A 17,134-nucleotide genomic window follows, 5' to 3' on the forward strand; every position below is an offset into this window, starting at 1 on the left:
AATATTTAAAAGAAATTATCAGCTGAAAATTATTTTCAGAAATATTTTAGCTCACTGTTGAACAGAAAAAAACAAACTGTAAGTTAGGCCTACTGTAACCGCGCTATGTTTTTTGTTTAATCTATTAACCAGTTATTAGTAACCATTCCACTTTGCTTTTGTGTTAAGTGTTTACTTTTGAAAAATGGCAGGTAAACTTAGACATTATTCATACTCCGAATTAGCTGACTTGCATTAAATGTATGGAATGGGACACAACTGTAATAGTACTGAAGCCAGACGTTTGTATCAAGAGAACTTTCCTAACCGAGTATGTCCAAGTCAAGGTTTTTTGCCACTATTCATCAACGTCTGTCTGAAACAGATCCTTTGATATCCAAAGAGCACATTTATGCAGGCAGACCCTGATCTACTATGACTGTTGTGTTAGAAGAACAAGTTCTTAATGAAATTTATGAACAACCAGAGAAGAGCACGAGAGAATTGTCAGTGCAGTTTAATGTGAATCAATCCATTATTTGAAGGATACTAAAATAGCAACAATTACATCCATACCACCTCCAGTTAGTTCATACTCTATTGCCACGAGACTGTATTCCCTGTGCTGGTATTTGCCGATGGTTTTTAGTAAAACTTGTTTACCCAAACTTTTTAACAACCGTTTTATTTACTGACGAGGCACACTCTACAAGAACAGCTATCGTTAACGTCCACAACCAACATATTTGGGCAGCTGAGAATCCTCATGCCATCAATCCTAATCTTCCACAACATCAATTTTCAGTAAACATTTGGGCAGGAATCATAGGAGATCATCTACTTCTGTTTGAGCTTCCTCCCAGGCTTAATGGCATAATCAACTAGTCTTTTGGTATACGTTTAATGTCATTTAGATATGCTACTTTCATATAAAAAAAACTTTTCATAAAAAACCGAATATTTTATTTGCAATCAGCTACAACTTATGAGTTATCAGTTCTCTCCTCATAAAACAGCAAATTTTTGTGGTGTAATGTACTACATAAGAATACATTTTATTCAACCTTTATTCAAATTTAGTTAACACAGCTTACATAATTCTTTTCAGAATTTAATTCTCTACAATTTTTAGTGCGAAAAATTATTTGTTTATTGGTCATTAAAGAAAGTTATTGGGCATCAAACGTAGAAGTCTGTGTTTTTCTACTTAGATTTTTTGCATATTTCAACTTGTTTCTCAAAAAAGACTCACACTACAGCTTCCAGACTAGTTTTATTCAATTTTTCAGATATTTTTCCATACGAATCCAGCATAAGTTTTTCAAAAAACTAGTCCCCAAACAATTCAGCATCGGTATATTTCACCAAAGGAACTGAATTCTGGGCTAAATCTTCCACCCTGTATAGCTCGCTAATGAAGCGTTTATGGATATATGTTTATATGAACTTTTTTTCTTATTTTTACCTCTACTATCACGAATTAAAATATTTTACCATAATTATGAATCACCCTGTATATCCAAATTCAACTTGGAAAAATCTATCTCGATGTCCTGCTAGGGAGATGAGATATCGTGTACACGCAGACGCACATACACTCATACACACACACACACATACAGACCAATACCCAAAAACCACTTTTTTGGACTCAGGGGACCTTGAAACGTATAGAAATTTAGAAATTGGGGTATCTTAATTTTTTCGGAAAGCAATACTTTCCTTACCTATGGTAATAGGGCAAGAAAAATAAAAAGTAATGATCGGGAAAAAAATGTTTTCCTGAGAAAACTTTTTCATTTTGATAGCTTGATGATATACAAATCGAAAAACTATCACGAGTAAAAAGTTTATTTTTCTCCTTTGCACAGCCTTAATTAGACTGGATGTCCCTCCATTTTGCTCTATCCACCTGGAAAACATGAGAAGTCTTGACTGTCAAGAGGAAGACATTCAGACTTGAAAACGCAGTAAAAAGGAGAATAAAAAAGATTATTTGTGTTTTTCCTGATTAGGTAGGTGTAAAACTAAATCCTTGGTACGGTAGACTTTTTAACAATAATTAAATAGTAGGCCTATATCCAAAATTTTAATAATTTTTTCCAGTTACCGTAAAATTTAAACAATTTTTCAAAGTCTTTTACTTATTGGTTTTGGTCCTACTAGATTTAATGGTTTTTTTCAACTGATACATGAAAAAATAAGTAGTTTTTTGGAAACCTTTTACTGGTAGACTACCGTAGACTTTTTTGGTTTGGATAATATTAAGTTATCATAATAAGGATCTTTCTCAAGAATTTTTTTTAGTAATTATTTTTTGAGATATGAGGGCCCAAAGTTGAAAATTTCTAAACACAGAACATCTCAAAATTGTTAATAAATAAATATTGATAAAACTAATGAGGATACATTTCCAAAAAGAATTTTTTATTAACAAGAAACAAAAATTTTATATCTTTATTTGATCACCAATATTTTGAAGAATGTATCCTCAAAATTTATCAAATTTGAAACTATCTGTTTGGAAAATTTCAACTTCAAGTGTTCATATATGTCAAAAATTAATTATTTTGATAATTTCCTTTTTCGTGCAGTGGAATACATACGACCACATCCACCAACAATCCATGAAAAACTTCTCCAGTAGAAAGTTTCCAGAAAACTGTTCCGCAGCCTTAAAATATAAAAATACTGTTAACCTAATGATTTATTCAAACCTGTGACACAGAAAAAAATATTGTATAAACCGAATAAGAATTGAAACCAATATGTCAATTTAGTAAATGTCTTGAAATAGTATCTAGAATTTAAGTCCTACTCTTACCTGTAAATACGATCAGAATAACGGGAAAATATTTACATACTCTATTCATAATTAGTATAAGCACGTTTTGTTCACAAGATGAAATAATTCAAATCAAAGTGGAGAAAATTCTTTGAAGAAAATATTTCTTAAACACAAATAAAACTGTAGTCTATATGAACGAAAATGATCAATACTTGTGATTAATAATGTTTTACAAAGGAGAATTTTTGCTCATAATGGAAATATTGAAACGTATATCAGGCGACATTAATCCAGGAAACGTATAGTGATCAGTTCGGTTACCCACTTCCTCGAGGAGGAAAATTGAGATTTTATTCAAAATATTGCATCCCCGAAAATCACAAGCTGACGTACAGCCAAGCTGTATAATTATAGACATAACCTAAAAAGCCAAAACGTAGGTTAGAGCACGGAGTGGAGAACATCGTTCTTCAGTGGTTAGAGGATTAGGTTTTTGATTTTGAATTGGAATATGCCTGTATTATTCATGTTTGATCATTGGGAAGCAGAAAGCTTGCATCTCAGAACATGTTTGTGTTATATAGTCTGTCTATACGTAACGGTATGATTTTCGGGGATGTGATATTTTGCCTGGGTCCGGTTTTATCTTATTTTAATTGGTATTACCAGATAGTTGATAGGTGACTGTTACCAGAGAGAAGTTAGTACTTTTTCCCTTATCTCTGCTGTTACTGAGCTCAGCTCACAGTCCACGTCACCCATGGGTAATATAGTTACTGTAGTCCACCCATGCTTCCGTTAAAATAACAACATAGATTTAGTCATGACACCTTATTAGCCTACATTTAGATGAAGTATTCTGATACCACAAAGATTACCGTACTTAGAACATGGTGAACAACTTTACATCACTCCGCCTGATAATAAAATAACCAAGTTCTTGAGCTGCTGTATTTAAACTTGGGTTCGTTGTTTGTGTATTATTGCTTTTTTCGTTCTTTAGAATGATTAACAAATTCTTACTCAGTTCAGACGAATTGAAAATTGGGTAGATGGAACTAAATAATTGAGAGAAAAACAATACATTATTGACAAGTCAATTGTCACATCGTAGTCTGAGTACTCTTGGCATTGCTTCAATTAAATGAGGTCATTTTACAGCGGTTCAAAAAAGGTACTTACAACTGGACCAATGAACTGAATCAAAGTCATCGTTTTATACGATTTAATGGTGAAGGTTTACAAGGTTTCTAACCTATTATTCTATAACTAAAATGATAGGACATTGTTTACAGTAAAATGTATGATTATTAACACAGTACACAATACTACAAATAATAGAAAATGTAAGTGAAGTAATGCTCAATCAGAGGCGGCGGCGTCTGAGTTATCGGCGGATCCTTTTGCACTTCCACTGCCACTAGCAGCATCGTCGTCGTCGTCATCCTTGTCATTCTCCTCATCCTCTTCTTCGTCCGAGTCCTTGAGTGCTTTTGCTCTGTCCAACTTCTTTGCTCTGTGGGTTTCCACATCGGATCCCTCATCGTCCGACGAATAGATGTTTTTACGATCATCTGAAATTTAAATTTGTTGAATATTATCAAGTTTTGTTAATTAAGTGCTGTTACAATTAGAATGGAGCAGAAATGAGGAAGGAATGGAATGTGCCGTGCGTTCATTTATTGCGATCAGTAATGCGATCTATTAAATTATTTATTCAATTTATGAATAAATTGCTATGGTGAAAGTGATATTTTCGAACTCAAAATTTAAGTGATTTTATTCTATATTTTGTGAATATTTGAAGTTTGGTTTTTGTTTTAACGGAAGTTTCATTATCAATCTATCTAAATTTGAAATTCTTTGTTTTATTCTGATTCATAGTTTCAGATTGAAGATTTGGTGTTGAAATTGAAGTGAACATAACCTACATAATATTTGGACGATTTGTGACAAAATCAGGAAATTGAAGAAGTTTTGGGCAATAGCCTGTTTTTTCTTTTCCGACTATTGTATTGTTTGCTCTATCTAATAAATAAATAAATTTCAATTTATTTATTTCACACACAATACAAGTTTGATACATATTAACAAAAGAATACATACAAACATCATCTATGTTTAAGGAGTAGCCTACAAGGTAAAACCTGTGCGTAGACCTAAGTTGCAGAAAATATTTATTCAAATTAGTTGAATATTATCAAGTTCTGATAAAATTAAAATACAGCAGAAATAAGGGAGGAATTAAATGTACAGAGTGTTCATTATGTCGCGTACATCCAAATAAAAATGTCTATAAATAATTGGGTTTTATATTCGTTGTGTGGATACTACAAGATTGTATCACTATTTAAAAAATCTGCAGTATTGTTTTATGTACGACTAGCAAGTTTCCCGTGCTCCGCAAGGGTCTAATTAAAAACTTGACCTACTAAAATCTTGAAGAATTCAAAATAGGCCTATAACCATCCTCGGTAAATTAAGAATATATATGCAAAATTTAAAGTTAATCAGTCCAGTTCGTTCAGACGTGATGATGCGACATTCGTGAATTTCCTATCCCGTAAGTGTATATGCCGATTCTTTCCTTTATTAAATTAATAAATATGATAAGCATGTGTAATAAAAAAATCTAAGTACCCTTTTTTAAATTGTTTTACTCACAACATGTTTCAACAGCAATGTCATTTTCAAGTGAGTGAATAAAATTAATAAATAACATATTCTAATAAATACTATTACCGACATTTTGTTTCTGATAAAGAAGGTAATAAACATGTGGTTTGACAAGAGTACTGTTCCTTCATGAACAGTATTTTACCGATTTTTAAAAAAGTAGGCATTATACTCTGAATAAACTGAAAATGAACATTACATCGAATTATGACGCGCATCCCTAAATATTGAATTCTGCTTGCGAAAACCAATAACGCTACGCAACTAAAGGGGTTTTAAATAAAGGCAGCAAATCAATCAATCAACTAGCACTTGACGGGTGACTGGAGTGAGGCGACCATGTTTCGAAGTCTGTAACTCGACAAAAATTGACGACCTGGCCGCACCAAACTCAGTGCGTTTGGTGGGGAGGACACACTGTTCAAATCTGTGAAAATCACACCCCCTATCGCTTCTCTGTGTCTTATGATATGTTATCCGAGATCGGAAAAATTACCGTCGTAGATGGATGAATATGAATGAAATTTCGAAAGCTGAAATAACAGTTTGAGAATTATTTTTATTACAGGACACTTACTTTTATTAGCAGAGCCTTTCTTGTATTTGTTTTTGATGGCGTTGAGCGATATAGCTCCCTCGTCATCTGAGCCATCCTCTCTGTCTGGCTCCAGGTAGCTGGCACTCAGGCCTTTGCCTGCGCCGCGCTCTCTCACTCTCTTCTGCTTACTCTCTCTTCTCAGCGATGCTCTCAGTCTCTCCTCCTCTTTCTATCAACAAACAATTGCGCAATAAAACCAACACAAGCAACAGATAATTTCAATTCAACCCTACAGGAGATATATTGGTACAATTTTAATGGGAACTGTAGTTAGTCCTCCTTGATTTTTTCTTAAATACCACAAATTGACACTACAAAAAGTATTATTAGTTCAAATTTAGCGATGAGAACTTTTGCTTTGATTCATTCAGCATTGATGAAAAATGATTCCACAAATTATTTTACAATTTTAATTAGGTATTTTATTGATAAATGAAACTGTTTTGTATTGTGGGATTTAGGATGTTACAATGGTATAATGAACATGAAATATTCAAATAAAATTATGTTTCATCTCCCAGTGATAAACATAAAAATTGTACTAAGCTGGAGAAATATTAGTATGATTGAACGTTTACTTTGCATTTCAACAACACGTTAAGATTTCAGTTCTGTGAACCACCCTTCTCTTCCTGAATCTAGTATCATTAACAGAAATCTGATAAAATTAAAATACAGCAGAAATAAGGGAGGAATTAAATGTACAGAGTGTTCATTATGTCGCGTACATCCAAATAAAAATGTCTATAAATAATTGGGTTTTATATTCGTTGTGTGGATACTACAAGATTGTATCACTATTTAAAAAATCTGCAGTATTGTTTTATGTACGACTAGCAAGTTACCCGTGATCCGCAAGGGTCTAATTAAAAACTTGACCTACTAAAATCTTGAAGAATTCAAAATAGGCCTATTACCATCCTCGGTAAATTAAGAATATATATGCAAAATTTCAAGTTAATCAGTCCAGTTCGTTCAGACGTGATGATGCGACATTCATGAATTTCCTATCCCGTAAGTGTATATGCCGATTCTTTCCTTTATTAAATTAATAAATATGATAAGCATGTGTAATAAAAAAATCTAAGTACCTTTTTTTAAATTGTTTTACTCACAACATGTTTCAACAGCAATGTCATTTTCAAGTGAGTGAATAAAATTAATAAATAACATATTCTAATAAATACTATTACCGACATTTTGTTTCTGATAAAGAAGGTAATAAACATGTGGTTTGACAAGAGTACTGTTCCTTCATGAACAGTATTTTACCGATTTTTAAAAAGTAGGCATTACTAATATACTCTGAATAAACTGAAAATGAACATTACATCGAATTATGACGCGCATCCCTAAATATTGAATTCTGCTTGCGAAAACCAATAACGCTACGCAACTAAAGGGGTTTTAAATAAAGGCAGCAAATCAATCAATCAACTAGCACTTGACGAGTGACTGGAGTGAGGCGAGTCTGTAACTCGACAAAAATTGACGACCTGGCCGCACCAAACTCAGTGCGTTTGGTGGGGAGGACACACTGTTCAAATCTGTGAAAATCACACCCCCTATCGCTTCTCTGTGTCTTATGATATGTTATCCGAGATCGGAAAAATTACCGTCGTAGATGGATGAATATGAATGAAATTTCGAAAGCTGAAATAACAGTTTGAGAATTATTTTTATTACAGGACACTTACTTTTATTAGCAGAGCCTTTCTTGTATTTGTTTTTGATGGCGTTGAGCGATATAGCTCCCTCGTCATCTGAGCCATCCTCTCTGTCTGGCTCCAGGTAGCTGGCACTCAGGCCTTTGCCTGCGCCGCGCTCTCTCACTCTCTTCTGCTTACTCTCTCTTCTCAGCGATGCTCTCAGTCTCTCCTCCTCTTTCTATCAACAAACAATTGCGCAATAAAAACCAACACAAGCAACAGATAATTTCAATTCAACCCTACAGGAGATATATTGGTACAATTTTAATGGGAACTGTAGTTAGTCCTCCTTGATTTTTTCTTGAATACCACAAATTGACACTACAAAAAGTATTATTAGTTCAAATTTAGCGATGAGAACTTTTGCTTTGATTCATTCAGCATTGATGAAAAATGATTCCACAAATTATTTTACAATTTTAATTAGGTATTTTATTGATAAATGAAACTATTTTGTATTGTGGGATTTAGGATGTTACAATGGTATAATGAACATGAAATATTCAAATAAAATTATGTTTCATCTCCCAGTGATAAACATAAAAATTGTACAAAGCTGGAGAAATATTAGTATGATTGAACGTTTACTTTGCATTTCAACAACACGTTAAGATTTCAGTTCTGTGAACCACCCTTCTCTTCCTGAATCTAGTATCATTAACAGAAATCCGACAATATCGATAATAATCACTAGTAACGAGAACATTGCACCAATAATTAACATACTCCTACTTCAACAAAATTAACACAATGTAATACTACACCAATCAATAATATCCCATTATATGTCATGCTATGAGAAAGACGTTGTTTATGAGCAACTTTTCAAACACATTTTCAATAGAAGCTGTATAGTGGATGACTAAATGCGATCCACTAGATACTGAATCTATTGAAAGTGCATATTGAAAGATGCACATGAACAACATCTTTCTCACAGCATAGAATAGAATAGAATGACTTTTTTATTTTTATTTGATGACGTGGTGAAGTTTAGACATTAGTGTCCAATTTAACCACGTCGTTAGCAAAGATACAAATACAATACAAAAGGCACAGAGATAATAAAAAACGAAACAAAAAAATGGCAATAAAATGTAATAATTAATATAGAAATAATAACATAGTACCCTTTTTAAACTTTTTTATATAATCACTGAACATTAAAAAAATAAAAAAGGGTACGGTACTATGTAATTATTTCTATATTAATTAAAAAAATTGAGTAGCCTTATTAGAATAATTTATTAGAAAATGTAATAAATATGCATGACATATAAGTTAATGGGATATTATTGATTGATGCACTCCCACTAGCCAACAGTTTATTCTGCAGGTAATTTTAACAAAAACTATTTATGCTTAACTTAGATGGTTTATTATATTTTCAACTATAGCCAAATTTATGAACGTCCAAACGAACGGTCTGATCTGTACTCAGTTGTATTTCTAGTTAAATGTGATTAAATAATTCATAAATTCGCCACAAGCAATTGTTCTGAATGGAATAACTGCACTTGTTGCAAAATTTATGTTATTCTGATTGATGACGATTACCTTGATCATTTCGCCCTTGTGATGGTCGGGATCGAATCCGACCTGAGAGAGGACCTTGATGCCTTGGGTCTTCTGCGAGCGGTCGGCCAGCGACATGGTCATCTTCCTGTGCGTGAACGACTCGGTCGAGTGCGGCCGGAACGTCAGCTTTGTCCGGTAGACGGCCTGCCCCTGCAGACCTGTGCCTTGCCGGATGAACAGATGGTTGTGATCGCCCTGAAAGCGCAAATAAATCACTATTATCAAGCAAATTCATTGCGCAATGAATACAACGCAAACAACAGAATATAACAATAGTAAAAAGAACAACAATAAAATACAGAAAAAGATAGTTGTGTTGAAAAATGTATTTGTATAGAGAGGATTGTGAACGAATGATCAGGATAAATCACTGTTATTCCAACGGTAATATGCAACAGAATTTGTGACTGATCATTTTGCATTATTTATGCACAAGCTCTTTTGGAGAAACGTTCTCACACTGAATTCGTTTTATTCTTTATTGATTCATATAATAAGTACATCATCAAAATGATAGGGAGAGAAAAAATAAGGTAACCTTGTGCTATTCCTCTCCCAAATTTAGATAAGGTTTCACATAGTCCGAAATAGGATAAGTCTTGTAGTTGTTCACTTCACAAAATTTTCAGTCCTTAATTATCTTCACAAAGTAGATTTTTAAAATTTAGATGCTTCAAAACCAAACATAGAATAGAATAGAATATTTTATTTCGCCAAATACAAAATGTAAATTATAATAAATCTTTGGCACAACCAGCAAAGTCAGACTTGTGCGCTGCGCTAGCTGTGAGTTCGAAAAGAGAACAGTACAAAGTAAAAGAATACTGAAACATGAAAAAACAACAAGAAGACAAGATAAATGGAAACAAAAAGTAGCCTACTTATAGTAATTATAATAAAAAACATAATGATAAAATATGAAGTAATTTCGTGTTATCACGAAAATCTATATGATAGAAGAAATATTTCACATTATTGTCACTAAAATAGGAAATATTCACATATTTAAGAAATAATTTTGAAGGAGCAAAAAACAAACTTAATTCTGATAGTATTTTATTTCAAAATGCGTGAATAATACTTCACCTGCAACGGCTGTTTGTAAACGTCGAAAATTTCGGAGCCAAGATGAAGAGAGAAGCTGCCATCCGACCAGCGCACCACTCGGGCGTTGCTCTCCTTCACCACGTTGCCCTCATCGTCGAACGCCTCGCGCCATCGAATCGTGTTCTCCACCTTCAATTTCAACCTGCCAATTCACAAACAATTTCAAAAACAATCCACAAACACCGCTGTTTTACAGTACCTAATAAATATAAGACCATTCGATAAATTGAACTTGCTACAAAGTAAAATTTAAGAAGCTTCACTTATTTATCTTAAGGTAGATTGTACAGCCAAGGCTTAAACTTAATTTAATCAGCTGGTGGCTTAAACTCAAGATGTAAACACATTATAACAAACGAGACTTGATACAAATTTAATCGAGTTTAAAATGAAATTTAGTCTAAACTGTCACTGTGCAAACGGCCCTTAAGCTGCGTTTACACCATCCTTATAGATTCTATTGGAGTCAACTCAACTTATCATACACATGATGAAGATGTGTGTTTGTCAAGTTCCGTTCAATCTAATAGAATCTATAAGGTTCAAGTTATTAACATTTTGTTAATAACTTTGGTGAAACGCAGCTTTAGAGTGTCTCTTCTTCATCCTAGAATAAAGTGTTTTAAAGTAATTACTTCAAATTATTTTACCAATTTTAAAATGAATAATACTGGCGAATATTAGTAATTTTAATTTGCACAATATATTTTCTCTGGATTTAATGGAAATAATAACTTATTATTATTACACTCAAGTGTAATGAGTTTTAGTGTTTACAGTTTTTTTATAAGTAATTGAGTAATTTGATTGAAAGTTTCATTGTGAATTCAATAATTACGGTTGTTTCATCTGGAGTGGCTAGTCGATCAGACATTTTGATTTGTCACAATATATTATATCGCTCAACTCTCCTGTCACGTGGATCTACTGGATAACAAAATACTTTGAGATTAAATTGGAACCTATGAAATCAATGTAACAGTTTTGCATATATCTTGCATAACTGATTTGTCTGGTGTCTCTATTACAATATATTGCGCAGCTTGCTTGTCACTTATTTGGTTGCATAGGATGTCAAAATACATTGATTGAGTTAAATTTAAAACTTATCAGATCAATCTAACAGCTTTGTATAAATCTCGCATAACTGATTTGTCTGGTTTCTCTATTATTCATAAAAAGTTGCTCAAATATTGGCCAAAAATAGCTAGAAGTATTCAATAATCAACCTGCCTCGCTAATCACTAAAATTTGATCTTATTCAAGAGGCCGAGAATCTGATAATTCAACTCGAATAACAGGAAACCGAATACACACCTGGCTCTACCCTCTTCATCCAGAGTTTCTTCTTCGTCAATCTCATCTTCATAAGTATCTGGATCAAAAGGCCGAGTTTCAACTGACAGGAAGTTGGGCATTTTCACGAAATGGATCTCACGTCCCAAGTCACACGAGATTTTAGGGATTTTAACATCGATTCTTGTTTCTGGAGGTGGTTCCTCCGCTTCTTTCTCTTTGGGTGCTCCTTCTCCATCCTAGAATGAGAATTTTATAAATTATTTTCTTAATTAAACCAAAATAAATCATCATTGTTCGATGTTTAAATGTCAAGATAAACAATATACATATATCGTATGGTTCCCTGTCAGCTAGACAAATTAAAAACAATAGATAAAAAAAATAGTGCTCACGTCAATATTTAAAAATACACAGAGATGGTTGAAAAGTATAAATAGTTTAAAAAGTAAGCTATAAAGAGGAATTTAAGCTGATACCCGAAGCTACAAAACCAAATCCAGCTCGCCTCACTGCCGCCGCCTTGAAGGCCCACCATTCCACCCGGGAAAAGACACAGGAGACATTCCTCAATAATGTGACTCATGGACTGGATCTCAGCTCCACAATCACATGACCCATCATTTGCTAGGCACCATTTGGTCCGCCAGCAGCCAATAATGATACTTTTCAACGAATACTTCTACAGTAAAGTGATGAAGTCTTAAACAAACATGATTAATCATTTTCAATGTTTAAATCACAAGAAAAACAATTATGATACTTTTCAACCAATACTTATATAGTAGCAAATACTTTTATAGTAAAGTGATAAATCAGAAAAAATCAATAATTTTTAAAAACAAAATATACAATAAGATTTCCTCCAATCAAATGTTCTTGAAAAAGGAGTTTTGAAGAGAAAAGTAATAATTAAAATATTAAAGTGTTAAGCTCATAAGATATGAGAAAAGACTTACTTTCAATTACTAAATACTTTCAACATTCAAGTGTATAATTACAGCAGAATTTTATCTAGTTGTAGTTTTATGAAAATAAAAAATGTAGCTGATACAGCAATAATAGCGTCCCAGAAGTAACAATAAATATGAACCTTGTAAGTCAAATAAGATTAGGATGAAAAAAGCTATCAATATTGAATTTTGAAAATATAAATAGAATCTTACTTCGTCTAATCTCTCATTTTCTTCTTCTTCATCGCCGCTCCTGCTCCTTCTTCTCTCTTCACGGTCACTCTCTATTCTTTCCTCGTCATCAGATTTCTTTTCTTTTGCTTTGGCCTTTTCTTCTTCATCAGAGCTTATATCACTTGCATCTCCAAACAATGCTTCGGCTGTTGCTGGATTCAACAAATATGAAAAGGTTAGTGAATGTTTAGTAATAAGTCAGTACTTCGTTTAGAGCATCCAACAATCAATCATTAATTATATAGTGAGGTAGGCCTACTAGTAGTGAAGTTTGAGATTGAACAACGACAGAAAATATAGGAGGATAGACTCATCTTTATGAATGTAAATAAAGTTATCAGATTTACAATAGAATAATTCGAGAAATTGAATGACAATAAATGATAATCCAGACTACTGAATGACTGAAATTCGAATGTCAATTTATTTGCATTACTAATTGAAGCAAGAGGGATGTACTATCAATATAGTAAATTTGTAGTCTAATTGTAAATTTATATAATTATCAAATTGGCAAATCTGACGTAGCAGTAGTCATTTGAGAATGTTATTAATACTGTGCTTAAATATTATTTATTATTATCTAGTTTTACAAATTCTGAAATCAACAAATACATGAAGGAATAAAATTGTAAATACTAACCACCCTCTTTCTTCTCATCTCCACTAGCCTCACTGTCTGATCCAATTGTTGTCACCTTTTTCTTCTTGGTCGCTTTGGAGTCAGAATCAGAGCCACTCTCACTCAAGACTGCGTGCTTCCGCTTTGTACTGCAACAAATAACACATTCATTAACTTAAAAGTTACCAAACCAGGGAAATTCTACTTGTTTCTCAACTTTTAAGTAAATGTTTGTTAATACTGAGGGTGATGCCCACATAAGCTCTTGGGCTTGTGCGTGGATAATGAGTGAGAGGGATGATGATGATGAGAGATGACGACTAATTTTTAGGTAGTCGGGACCGACGGATATCGTCTCCTCCGAAAAACGGGGTGGCCGTATTTATGTGATTTTGCTATAGTCAAAAACTTTTTGTCCCGGTCGAGATTCGAACTCGGGTTCTCTTGATTGTTAGACCGGCGCGTTATCACTTACTCCAACGAGCCACCCAAAAGTCATAATTCCCCGATATTTTTTACTGGAAGCTAAACTTACTCCAGTACATGACTTACCATAGTGGAGTAGGTTAATTTCCTCAACATATTTTTATGTATCCAGCCATCTGTGTAATGTAATAATAATTGTTTAGACATGGAAAAGGTTGTATACATTTATCAAGGAAATAAATAAGCTAATTAATGATAGATTATAATATTTTTTAATCATTTAATAAGTATTTATGTATTTAATAAGTATATATGAATACTTTATTCAAAATATAAATTTTATACTTTGAATAGTTCTGTTGGTTTGAATCAGAGGATGTCTCAGGAACATTTTTAATTCCTGTACTATACAAAGAAGCTACTCTCATACTAGAAATAGTTAATATCGTTTACTTCATGATAATTTTTAACGTCCAGACTTTTTCTGTATCAGAGGATCTATGAATGTTTGTAGAATGGTCCTCAGGCTTTCGTCAAAGAATATACAAATTTTAAGGATGTTAGGAATGACAATCATATAGGAAGTAAATTCATCATCTAGTTAAGATGGTCGATTTTGAAGAATAGGTGAGCTATAAATAACACATTTGTTTTAAGACAGATTTGGGGTGACCCCCGTTGTCTCCATTTATGAATGAATAAATAAAATAAAAATAAAATATAACATCCAACTTTCAATTATTGATGGAAGTAAGAAATACCAGAAAGTGAGATGAGAAAGATTTATGTTAAACGTTTAGGTATCAGATTTGTTCACTTTCATTATGAATTAATAAAGGATCTTACCCTGCATTAGCTTCGTTTCCTGATTCAGCGCCTTCGTTTCCACCATCAGCTACAATAAGATAACAATAAGAGTTTTAATAAATTTCGTACTTTTATTTAATTCAAATTATTCATTATTACACAACTTCCAGAAAAGTACCACAGGCTTGAGCCCAAATCTGTTCCAATTCCAATTTATACAACAGTCCAAATGTAGCTAGTTTATGTGTCACTTGAAAGGATAAGTAGTAGCGATTGTGGCAAACATAACGGGAATGCAAGACTGACAATGAAAACAACATAACGTACTCTTTTCAATTTAAGCACAATAATGGAAACTACAGAAATAGCTTTATTGGAATAGAATGGGCACGTAAGAGTTCTATGATTAAATTATAGAAAAAGATTGTTCGTCATAATAATTTATTGATTCCATTAATCTTTTAAAGACTAATAAGACTTGAAAACCTTTGTTCTATGATATATGCTTGATAGAATATTATGTAATTTTATTGAAAATGATTAAATATTCACTCACTGCAAATTATCTAATCATAATGAAAACATGCTTCTCAATTAGAATATTTCAACAGCACTTTCAGGTAACATTAATTTGAAATTTTCTCACACTCATCTTGTTGCATTGTTTTTAATGCTAATACTGGTTCAATTACACTTTTAGTTATTAAAATGTATGAAATATAGAATAATTACCTGAGCCGGACCGAGAGCGTCTCCTTGCAGCTTGTACAGGACTGCCAGACCCTGATCGTGACCTGGAACGGGACTTTGATCTAGAGGCTGAACGTCTACTTTTCGGAGATCCAGACCTCGACCTTGAAGCAGACGCTCTGCTCTTGGGTGATTTCGATCTTGAACGCGACCGAGACCGAGAAGCAGACGCTGCACTCTTTGGGGAGCCAGAAGCAGAGCGCCTACTGCCCGGGGTTCGCGATCTGGACCTCGAAACTGAAGCTTTTCGAGAGGTTGGAGATGCGGATCTAGACCTGGAGCGGGATGCTCTGCTCTTGGGAGACGCTGATCTCGATCTCGATCTCGAAGCCGATGTGCGAGTGCCTTTGGGAGAGCCAGACCTGGACCTGGAGCCAGAGTGTCGGCTCTTCGGAGATCTAGATCGTGACCTTGAGGGAGACCCATGGCTTTTGGAAGCAACTGAAGCAGGACTTTGTGAACTACGTGATCGACGAGACGTGGGACTTGCTTCAGAATGATGTGAGGCCGCAGCCGATTTGGCACTCTGTTCAGATCGAGCCGAGCTGTGGGACCTTGATCTGGAGCGATCGGAAGCAGGGCTAGCAGAAGCCGCCCGGGAATGGTGAGATTTGGGGCTGCCCGAAGCTGCCGAATGTACAGGACTTGCAGATGGTTCACGACTGGCAGATCTCACAGTACGAGGACTGGCTGACCGAGCTGATGCTGCAGGGCTATGGGACCGATTCGAGTGTTCTGAGCCTGCTGGACTTTGCGAGTGTTCTGAATTAGCGGGACTCTGGGACCGCGAATGAGCAGGACTGGGCGACCTGTGTGACTGATGACTCTCCGAACGTTCTGAATGAGAGGGACTCTGAGCTGCAGGGGAGCGCGGACTGTAGGCTGCAGACGGTGCGGGACTCTTGGACTGAGCACTGGCTCTGGAATGTTGGCTCGCCTCATCCTCACTCCCACTCACTCCACTTCTGCCTGGAGTTGCGGCAGTTCTCGCTGAGGCGGGACTGCCACTGCGACTCGACCCGCTGCTGTCCGTATCTGATCCACTTCCTAAAAATTGATAAAGGAATAGTTAAAATTCTCTTAATAAAAATCTAGATAGATTCATTGAAAAATATAACTTAACTTATTTCTAATAACTTTCAACAGTAAGAAGGCCTATAACATTTTAAGAAAATACTAACCATACCTACCTTAGATGTAAGATCTTGCAAATAGAAGTAGCAATTATACATTCTAAAGTTTTAAAATAAAACTTTACAATTTTTTAGTAGACTTATAAAATAATTCAAATAGGTAAGTATCGTGTAATTGAATTGAACATTAAAATTATTTGATTGTTGTCAAGTTTGTGGGCTGAACTGTACCGATTACTTTTAACAGGTAATTAGTAAAACTATACCTGAATCTCCTTCACTGGAATCCTCTTTATAATTACTAGGCATTTTTTACTTGAAAATGACCAAAGCAGCAGAAAAATATAATTGAAACTAGTTCACAAATCAATCATTTTATACAAACAAGTTAAAAAATAATATAAATAGGTTATGAAAGCCGCGTTCCTGTTTTTCTTTTTCAATGCCTCTTGAATCTTGAAAAGTTGTAATCGTATAG

At 34.1% G+C, this 17,134-nt stretch overlaps 2 protein-coding genes across 2 annotated transcripts in view; both read right to left on the reverse strand.

Annotated features, from left to right (window-relative positions):
* LOC111051958 overlaps window positions 1-3,596 on the reverse strand; it is a 32,976-nt gene extending 29,380 nt beyond the window's left edge. Inside the window, exon 1 of the mRNA XM_039427277.1 lies at window positions 2,804-3,596. Within this exon, the coding sequence (XP_039283211.1) occupies window positions 2,804-2,852 (49 nt within the window). The 5' untranslated portion in view covers window positions 2,853-3,596. The remainder of the gene's footprint in view (window positions 1-2,803) is intronic.
* A 379-nt stretch (window positions 3,597-3,975) lies between these two features.
* Window positions 3,976-17,102, reverse strand: LOC111051969 (another transcription unit protein). The gene is made up of 10 exons (XM_039427274.1): window positions 16,923-17,102; window positions 15,506-16,570; window positions 14,813-14,861; window positions 13,562-13,689; window positions 12,898-13,070; window positions 11,753-11,970; window positions 10,415-10,577; window positions 9,308-9,523; window positions 7,739-7,928; window positions 3,976-4,341 (listed from the first exon to the last, which is right to left on the reverse strand). The coding sequence occupies exons 1-10, from the start codon at window positions 16,963-16,965 to the stop codon at window positions 4,130-4,132; spliced, it is 2,457 nt and encodes an 818-aa protein (XP_039283208.1). The 5' UTR covers window positions 16,966-17,102; the 3' UTR covers window positions 3,976-4,129.
* Window positions 17,103-17,134: the final 32 nt, after the last annotated feature.

This window comes from Nilaparvata lugens, chromosome 4, assembly GCF_014356525.2.
Source record: "Nilaparvata lugens isolate BPH chromosome 4, ASM1435652v1, whole genome shotgun sequence".
NCBI lineage: Eukaryota > Metazoa > Arthropoda > Insecta > Hemiptera > Delphacidae > Nilaparvata > Nilaparvata lugens.

Coding starts and splice junctions, on each gene's coding strand:
- LOC111051969 (XM_039427274.1), bottom strand. CDS start 16,965: ATGCCTAGTAATTATAAAGAGGATTCCAGTGAAGGAGATTCAG. Junction 9,524..10,414: donor TTTACAAACAGCCGTTGCAG/GTGAAGTATTAT, acceptor TTGCGCTTTCAG/GGCGATCACAACCATCTGTT. Junction 7,929..9,307: donor ACAAGGGCGAAATGATCAAG/GTAATCGTCATC, acceptor GTTTGTTGATAG/AAAGAGGAGGAGAGACTGAG.